The sequence below is a fragment of the Castor canadensis genome, chromosome 7, assembly GCF_047511655.1.
Source record: "Castor canadensis chromosome 7, mCasCan1.hap1v2, whole genome shotgun sequence".
NCBI lineage: Eukaryota > Metazoa > Chordata > Mammalia > Rodentia > Castoridae > Castor > Castor canadensis.
In genome coordinates, this window is record NC_133392.1 from 161127025 (window position 1) to 161136418 (window position 9394).

At 54.0% G+C, this 9394-nt stretch overlaps 1 protein-coding gene across 4 annotated transcripts in view; it reads left to right on the forward strand.

The window, feature by feature from the left end:
- The window catches only part of Megf6 (multiple EGF like domains 6), a 95654-nt gene extending 91975 nt beyond the window's left edge, over positions 1-3679 (forward strand). For all 4 annotated transcript variants that reach the window (XM_074081536.1, XM_074081535.1, XM_074081537.1 and 1 more), the window contains 4 exons: positions 217-345; positions 451-579; positions 1266-1394; positions 3036-3679. In XM_074081536.1, the coding sequence (XP_073937637.1) occupies positions 217-345; positions 451-579; positions 1266-1394; positions 3036-3097 (449 nt within the window). In that variant the 3' untranslated portion in view covers positions 3098-3679. The remainder of the gene's footprint in view (positions 1-216; positions 346-450; positions 580-1265; positions 1395-3035) is intronic.
- Positions 3680-9394: the final 5715 nt, after the last annotated feature.

Here is a 9394-nt window from a genome sequence, read left to right on the forward strand (position 1 = left end):
GGAAGGAAGAGCTGGGCTGTCACTGGGTCCACTAGCTCCACCTCTCCCACGTGACCTCTGCTCCAGTCAGGATGCTTGGTGCTGTGATGGAGGAGCCAGGGTTGGAGGAGGGTATGGGCGCACAGGAGGGTCTTCTCTCAGGCCCCTGAGACCTTGGTCCTTTGGGGGCTTTTGCTGCCTCTGCCTTTGGCTCGTTCTAACCAGCTCCTCCCTCAGCCTGTCCCCCTGGCTTCCATGGAGCTGGCTGCCAGGGTGTCTGTGAGTGTCAACAGGGAGCCTCCTGTGACCCGATCAGCGGCCAGTGCCTCTGCCCTGCTGGCTTTCATGGCCAGTTCTGTGAAAGGGGTGAGTCTTCTAGGTCCCTCATAGGCTCCCACCTGACCCCCTCACCCTGGTGCTATCCAGTTTGGGTGCAGGACAAGGGGATGCTAAGTCCATTGCCCCCACCAGGGTGTGAGCCGGGCTCTTTTGGAAAGGGCTGCAGCCAGAGTTGTGACTGTGACAGGGGGGTGCCCTGCGACCCAGTCAGTGGCCTCTGCCTTTGCCCACCTGGGCTCATGGGAACCACGTGTGACCTGGGTGAGTGGAGGAACCTGCCTAGGAGGGGGCATGGGAGTGGGTCCCTGTCAGTAGCAAATATCCATCGTGTGGGCTGAGAACCCCCTGTGCTGACCCTGGGCACTGTGTTCTTCTGTGGTCACTGTGCCACATCCCATGACCTCTGGGGGACAGCCCCTGGGACATGCAGTGCTAAGAATACAGCCCCTGCTGGAGCTGGCCATCCCAGGCTCTACCCCATGGCTTCCCAATCCCGACAGTCTCTGCCCCAGTCATGGGAGGAGGCCCCAGTGGTGTGGAAAGGTGTCTGTGATCTGCCAGCCATGGGTGGTGGCATCAAGGGGTCTGTAGGCCTTCCAGACCCGAGAGCCTACCTGAGGATGGGAGCTGTCCTTCTGGGGCTGCACACCTCACTTCATGCCTATTGTGCCTCTCAAGCCCTGGGAAGAGCAGCGATGGCCACCAGGTCCCCTTTGCCCACTCATGTACTGAGCAGCTGTGTGCCCCTGAGGGCTGGTGCTTTTCCATGCAAGAGCACAAAGGCGGGGCAGAGACTGTCATACTCCTCAGGGGAAACTGAGGCCCAGGGCCTTAGCTCCTGCCCATCTCCACACCAAGAACCCCACCCCTCCTTAGCACTCTGCCATGGCCCGGGGCAGGTAGCGATCGTGCTCAGGCCTGTCTCCCCACTACCTTTGGCCTTGCAGAGTGCAAAGGTGGCCACTTCGGGCCCAGCTGTGCTCTGCTCTGTGACTGCAGTGGTGGTGCTGACTGTGACCCTGTCAGCGGGCAGTGCCACTGTGTGGATGGCTACACAGGGCCCACGTGCCGGGAAGGTGAGTGGAAGGTGGGGGAGGGGAGACCATACTGCCTTACCTCCAGCTGAGGACCCATCCATCCCTCACCCCAACCACCAAATAGGCTGAACTAGGTCAGCCAGAGAGCACCTCAGCCGTCTCTGCTGGGCACCCAGAGTCCATACACCCTTGATGAGCAAGGGGTGAGCCTCAGAGCCATGAAGCCCCGGGGTTGTGCTGTCAGCCTGAAGCTGCCCCAAGAGCCGAAGGGTGACTTGCAAACCTCAGTAGGAACCTACAGATGCCCCCAAGCCTGTAGGCAGGGAAGGCTGGTCCACAGTGCGGGTAGGCCTGTGCGTCTGGGCAACTCTGGGCACGCTAGCTAGCACGTGTGTCAGTGTGCCAGTAACTCTGCAGTGGTACAGCATGTGCAGTCTCGCGTTTGCGTGCACCTGACATGTACACAAGGTGTGTATGTGGCAGTGCCTGTGTACCAGCATGTCTGTGTGTCCCAACACGTGTGTGTGCATCAAGTACCTGTGTATGTTCCAGCTCGTGTCCACCAGGTATGTGTGCACGTGCTTCAGTGTATGCACGGAGTCACGTGCAGAGTGGGGGAGCGTGTTCTCCACTTGCAGGCAGAGCTAAGTGTGCCGCACCCTCTAGAGCCCAGTCAGCTGCAGATGTTGGGAGGGGTTTCTGCAGCGAGAGGTGGGAGACCAACTGTGGGCATGTGTGGGGTGGGATGTGAGGACAGAGGTAAGGCTCCAGCCCGAGGGCTCTGCGATGTGGCTGAGCCAGGGTTCCAGACCTGGGATCCCCAGCTTGGAGGCCCCCAGTGTGGACCGGATATTGTGTATATGTGCATCCACAGACTGTCAAGAGCTGTAAAGGGAAGGAGCTCCTCCACAGCAGGGCAGGGTGGAGGGGGTAATGCAGCAATTTGGGGCTGGTGTTTGGATGCAAACCACAGTGGCATCCAGTGGTCAGTTCTGGTACTGCATGTTAGGGCAACCTGGGCACAGCCTTGACATTTAGTGGTCTCTGAAGGGGAAGAGGGTGTGGGCAAGGCCTCTCTGGGAGTCCTAGGCCCGCCCTCTGCCCTGGAGCGAGCCTGGCTTGGCCTTGGGCAAAGTCCCTCCCTGTCCAGCCCACAGCCCTCCCTCCACCCCTCCTGGAAGGAAGGGCTGGGAGCAGTCACTTGGGAAGCCTGCCAGGTCACACTGCTTGCTGAGAGGAGTGGGATAGAGACGGATGCAGTGTTTGTGAAAGTGGGGAGTCCCTGCAGGCCTGAAGAGGTGACTGCTGCCCAAGCAGGGGGGCACGTATGAGCTGTGTCTTTTCCCTGCACATGGCTCTCCCCTTCCCCCGCTCCAGCTCCCTGGGAGCCCATCCTCAGCCTGGGGTCTAGGAAAGGGGTGGGAGAACGCCCACAGGCTTGCCAGGAATATGCCCTGTGGCTAAGTCCAAAGGATTCCCACCTGGTGGGTGTGCCTGCTACCCTGGCACCTTCAGAATCTGGACCTCAGAGATGGAGTTGGACAAAGTTGGGGGGTGGGGAGGCTCGCTTCCCCTACTAGGCTTAGCCACTGGATGAAAGGGAAGGTGTCACCCTGAACGCTGGCTATTTCAGAGCTCCCCCACCCTGGGACTCATCCTCCTTTCTCCTCATGTCCCCAGTGGCCACACAGCCAGCCTTCAACAGACCAGTGACCCAACTCAGCAGGGCAGTGAAGCACTAGCTCAGAGGCTCTCCCTGCCACCGCCTTCCAGCCTGAGGGATCCAGGCCTTTGATGACAACTGAGAGGCCACACATGGACCCAGGACTCCTGGAGGGCTGTGGACAGCTGTGGATCTCTATGGAGGACTGTGGACAGCCTCTTGATCTGCCAGGAGTCTGTGGCCATGAGGAGTGGGGTCTCGTGGCCACATGTAACCCAAAGGAGTGGACTGTGCCTCAGGCTACACCATCCACACCAGGTGCTGGTCAGGCTATGCTTGAGGAAGCCCAGGCCCTCCCAGCCCTGGATCAGGACCAAGACACGTGTGGTACAGGTTTGGGCAGGTGCCTGTCATCCTAACAGGTCCTTCTGGTGCTAAGCTAGACTGCTGCAGCCGGTCGACTGTTTACCTGGAGCATCGCCCGGCCTGTATTTATGTGAAGGTATTTATGGCACCAATCCCCACTGCAGCCCTGGGTCATCTAGAAACACTCCATTCCAGGAAGCCCAGACTCAGGTCAATGGGGCTTGAGGCTTCTCCAGGGGATGTGTTCAAGGTTTGTGTAAAGTCCAGTGAGTTAAAGGTGCAGTGGCTTCCTTGTGGCCTGTCTCTTTGCACTTTGGGTGAGCTTTGCGTGGGTCTTCCCCAAACCAGCTGGCATAAGGGAAGCCCAGACAGCCCTGTGGCCCTCCCTGCAGATGAGGTCACCACACAAACCATGCCAAGGTTCATTCTGGCCTCTAGCACTGTCCTGGAGGATGCTGGGGCTGCCCTAGCCCAATGCAAATGGACCTGCAGAATTCCTGATGCCCAAGATGTCCTGAGACCTAGAAAATGGCTGGTCACAGAGCCTGTGTGAGGGAAGAATGGCCCAGAGGGAAGAGGGCAGGGCTGCTGTGGAGGTAGCCTGGGCAGAAGCTACACTCACCCTGTCAGCCCTACACCAGTGTCAGCAGGGATGAGGGTTGGGCAGCATCACAGGATCCAGGGCTCCCTAGATGAGAACAGACCAGGCCTCCTGAGTGTTGGTGCTCAAGCGCTGAGGCCAATGCCACTCATGAAAAAGGTGGTGCCCAGAGCAGAGGTGGAGGGGTGGGTGGAGGAGTTGTGGAGTTTCTCTGGACAGGAGGGCAGAAGTGGAGAGAGTTGGACTCACTCTGTAACAGGGGACACTCTGCTGAGACTCTCCTCCACCTCCCAAGGTCCAGAAGGCCCCCTTCTCCTCTCCCCATCCAATACCAGCCAAGGCAGCTGATGCCTTCTGGGGCAGGGAACCCCACGGGAGGGCAGGAAGAAGATGATACCAAGGAGCTCAGATGCCTTAAACAGGAGTCTTAGTTTGGCAGCAAAGTCAAAGTAATGGAGCGGGTGAGGGATGACAGAAAGATGCTGTCTCAGGAGCAAGCAGATGGAGGGAGCTGCTGTGAATACCGCGTGTGACAAGTACCTGTGGCAATGAAGTGCCACCATGGGCTGAGTAGACACAGCATGCAGAGGAGAGGCTAATAGGAGTGGGTAAGGGAGTGTGGGTCGCATCTTCCAAATGAACTCCCAGGAGCAGGAGAGACCGTAGACCTGAAGCAGCAGTCAACAGGAAGTTCTCAACTCTACGGGTGAGAGCACCATGGACAGCAAACCAAATCTGCCACAGTCTAACATCAAGGCTGGATATGCCTGTAATCCCAGCACTTGAGGGGCTGAGGCAGGGGGATGAGAGTTCAAGGCCAGCCTGGCCTGTGTAGCAAGACCCTATCTCAAAAAAATTACTTATATATATATATAATATGTATGTCATACATATAATTTAAAAGACCAGGTGTGGTGTCATATACCTATCATCACAGCTATGCAGGAAGCAGATTGGAAGGATTGAATTTCGAGGCCAGCACAGGCAAAAAGTTAGTGAGACCCTAGCTCAACAAATAAGTTGCGTGTGGTGGTGTAATCACCACAGAGGCACAGGTAGGAGGATCTTGGTCCAAGGCCAGAGCTGGGCTAAACAAAAACAAAACGAAAATGCAAGACCCTATCTGAAAAACAAAGCAAAAAGGATTAGAGGCATAGTAGAACACCACCTTGACAAGTGAGAGGCTGTGGGTTCAAACTCCAGTACAAATTAATCAATCACATCACATCAGCAGCGAAGAGAAATTCTAAAATGCCTGGGAAAAAGGAATTGGATTCAGACTGACAAGAGACTTGATAAGAGAAACACTGAAAGCCAGAGAGGTGATGTCTTCAGTGTTGAAGAAAGAGTGTGAAACCCGAATTGCATGTCCAGCTGAACTATGGTGAGGTGCAGTCAGCATTGGTCTTCAGTTTCCAGGGCACTGTTCGGTTCACCCACAGAAGGCTGATTTGCAGAGGCTTCTAGGAAAAGTTCCTCAGAAGAACGAGGACCCCACTGGGAGGTATGGCTCAAGAGAACTGAAATACTCCCATGAATCCATGAGAGCAGCCCAGACCCTATGTGAGGCCAGTGTGAGTGTGTGGGCAGGGGTGGTGGTGAGTGAGAAGTCACTGGTCCTGAAGGGTGGAAGATAGTGATTGGCCACAGAAGGCAACAAGGCAGAGCCCAGTGCAGACTTTGAGAGTGAGGCACAGCTGGCACAGGAATGCAGATGGGACACTCCAACTTCAGAGTCTCCAGAAGAAATGGATTCATCCAGTGGAAGACAGAAGGGAACGTGCAGTTTAATAAGGAGAAAACAGGCTGGCAAAACCTGATGTAAATGGCCACCACAGAGGATCCAAAAACAGAGCACCAGACTGGATTAGAAACACAGTCGAGCTGGGTGCAGATGGCTCACGCCTGTAATCTTAGCCACTTGGGAGGCTGAGATTAGGAGGATCGTGGTTCAAGACCAGCCCTGGCAAATAGTTCATGATGTCCCCATCTCTAACATAACCAGAGCAAAATGGACTGGAGGTGTGGCTCAAGCCATTAGAGAACTTGCTTTCAAGCATAAAGCCCTGAGTTCAAATCCTAATTCCACCAAAACCAAAAAAGCCCACAGTCAACAGAATCTGGAGTATAAAACAGCCAATTAACCATTCAAATGAGAGCTGGTGAAGGACTTTCAGTATTGCATGGTGAAAAGCATTAAACTGTCTATCAACACACACACACACTCCCCAACTCAAAAATTCATGGAACCGTGATGGATAACTGGTGGTTGAAATATGCTCTTTATAAATAACCAATAGGTTAAGCAACCAAACAGCAGTGATAAAGTCTGAATAAGCTTTAACCCAGCTATATGTGTATTTATCATGTTTATATGCTCTGCGTGCACATCTGTACTTAATCTGCGTAAACTTTTATGCAAGTGGAGAACAGTGGAACGTGTGTGGGGGGGTGCAGGGCCTCGCCACACCAGGCGGATGCTCCATCCCTGAGCTATAACCCTAGCCTTGGAACACTTAAGCCAAGACATCCTTTAAAGTCTAATAATAATAATAATAAGCATAGCAGATGGACAATTCTTAAAACATGAAGTGAGGGAAAAGAACACCAACTGCAGACAATACAGAGTAAGACTTAAAAAAAAATGTTTCGGGCATCTATGTATTGATAAATTTGAAAACGGGAAAATGGGCAAGTTTGGGGGGAAAACAAAATGCCAGGATTGGTGTAGCAGAGATGAAGAATGTGACTAAGCCAGGGACGTAAGTAAAAGCAACAGTGAACTATCTGCACCTTCGCTGTGTACCAGTCCCGGCAGCCCCTGGTACTGGGGTCAGTGTAGGTGGCTGGACCAGCCTTCCAAAGCCTGTGAACTTATCTAACAGGATTTGTTCCAGAAACCTTAGAGGAAAAGCAGCTCACCTCATTTCATGGGGCCAGTATCAACTTGGTTCTAAACCCAGGTGAGGGAGGGATAGGAAACCAACCAGAGGCTCCACAAGTATACAGAATTCCCAAAAAGAAATATGAGCTGACCACATAAAAGTATTTAAAAAATAATGTTGACTTGGACACATGGGGACTGGACTTGAGAAAAGCAAGAAAGTGTGTCCATGTATTCGGCTGAGGAGACTCAAAAGCAGAAAGCATTTGATAGAATGTAGCGCCTGCCCAGGTGAGCACTCTTGGCAAACTGTGTTCATTTCTTGCCCATGGTTATGTGCAAGTGATATGGTTAGGAGAGAAGTGGTGAACTGGGGTCTGTCCAATCACTGCCACCTAGGAGGCCTTCCACACACATCTAAGTGATGGTCACTAGGTGACGGTCACACCTCCTCCCAGTGTCACTGGCGCTAATGTCACATCCTGCGTTCTCTGATTGGCCTTCCCCACTACAGCACAAGGTCTGGGGAGCCAGAAGCTTACTGGCTCCATGCTGGACACTGGTTAAGAACCATCAGAAGACACCTGTGTCACCCATCATCTCACCTCCCCACCACAGCAGAGCTCAGAGGCAGGGTGGTACTGCCAGGTAAGAAAAGTCAGCTGGAGGTGTAAGGACCCATGGACGAGAAAGGAACCTGTGTTTTCAGAAAACAGATTATCTCTGGAGAATCCAAGAGGGCCAACAGATTGTTGCAGTTAATAAGAATTTGGCAAGATTGGGCAATAGAACCATTTAAATCATGTAAAATGTACAAAACCTCTCCGACTACCAGTTCTACATCAGCCATTACCAAGTAAAATCAAGACACCATTCAACATGGCAGAAAACCCACATACACCAGGGAATATGTCCTAAATCTTTTCATTCTTTGACAGTTTTTAAAGACCTGAAAAAGTGGCCTGAGGGGCTGGAGGTGTGACTCAAGTAGTACAGTGCTTGGCCCTGAATTTACATCCCAGTACTGCCCCAAAATAAAAAAAAAAAAGCCTGAAAAAAACGAAGACAAAAGGATAAATACAACAGAAGTCACTCCCCAGTTCTTACATCTCCAAAGCCCAGCAATGGAGCTCACAGGTGGCAGCTGGGGAACAATCTGCCACGTCTAAAATGGACAGGGATCTGATGTCAAGAGTGAACGAGCAGAGGGAGAGATTGAGAAGTGAGCACAATTTACGGACACCCAAAGGCGGGGGAGGGGCAGTCTCACTACAGCTGCACACGGAAGTGCTGGTAAAAGGTAAAACCTGGAGTCAGGACTCTTAAGTGAGGCATGAGTGCTGGGGTCCCCAGGTCACCTCCTTTCCTCAAGAGCCCAGCCAGCAGTACTTCTGTGGGCCACCAGGGGACACTGGAGGGACGCACCACCACCACCTGGTTGGCAGTAGAGGAAACCCGGCAATCTGACGGAAAGGAGGATGAAGGGTGGTGCGTACTGTGGAATGTTCTGGAGGGGCTAGACCCAACAGCCAGGTGCACCGAGAGTAGCACAGGTAACCCCAGGCCAGCTGAGTGGGAGGAGAAACAAGGTCGTGTAGGCACACATTCTTTATGTGAACTGTCCCACACCAGGACACATCCTTCAGAGGTGGGTGTGCAGGGAAGGGTGCCCAGGGGGTGGGACGAGGCGATCACTATGGCTGGTGAGGGGCTCAGCCTGGTGCCTGATACTCCCTGGACAAAAGACTCATGGCCTGTCTGATCTCCAGCCACTCATGCTGCTTCTGTGCCCCCCAAGATCCAGCTCTTGCTCCTACCTTCTCAGGAAAGCTGGGGTAGGTGCCCACCTGGCCCCAGTGTCCACTCTGTGCCCAGTTGGAGCCGGGCATTGGGGTTTGCTGAGATGAAGGACCTGGGCCTCTGCTGCCTAGGCCACCCTTGAGAAAGGAATCAGAGCAGCCCATGTTGCCTCACAGACCGAGGGCCACCGAGGTGCCCCATGGGTGGCAAGGCCTCCGAGACACCTGCTACTTAGGACCTGGTCCCACTGGGTTCCGGAGTTAGCTGGTGTTATTAGAAGCATCAGTGGCCCCCTCAAGCCCCTGACCTCAGCAGTGGGCCTCAGTTTCCCCATCTGCAACAGGAGAGAAGGCCATGAAGCCAGACAAGAAGAGGGACTGGGCTAGACAAAGCTGTTCCTGGTGCCAGATGCCCCACCCATGCTGAGTGGGTGACAGGCTCGTCCTCAGGAGGGGCAAGGGAGCCAGCAGGTGCAGGCTGGCCCTGTCCTGTGTGTCCCTCATGCCTTGCCAACAGTTGGACCTGGCACTTCCTGACTGCTGGGGGAAGAGTTTCCTGCTCAGGTGGCACTAGCTACCCTGAACTCTACCAGGTGTCCTTTGGCGGTCCTCCACAAGGCTGGGCATCCTTGCCCCTTGCTAATGAAGCAGTTGGAGATTAAGCTGAGACGAGCAGAGCAACCTGCTCTAGGTGACACAGCAAAAACAGGCCCTGACCTTGGGGCC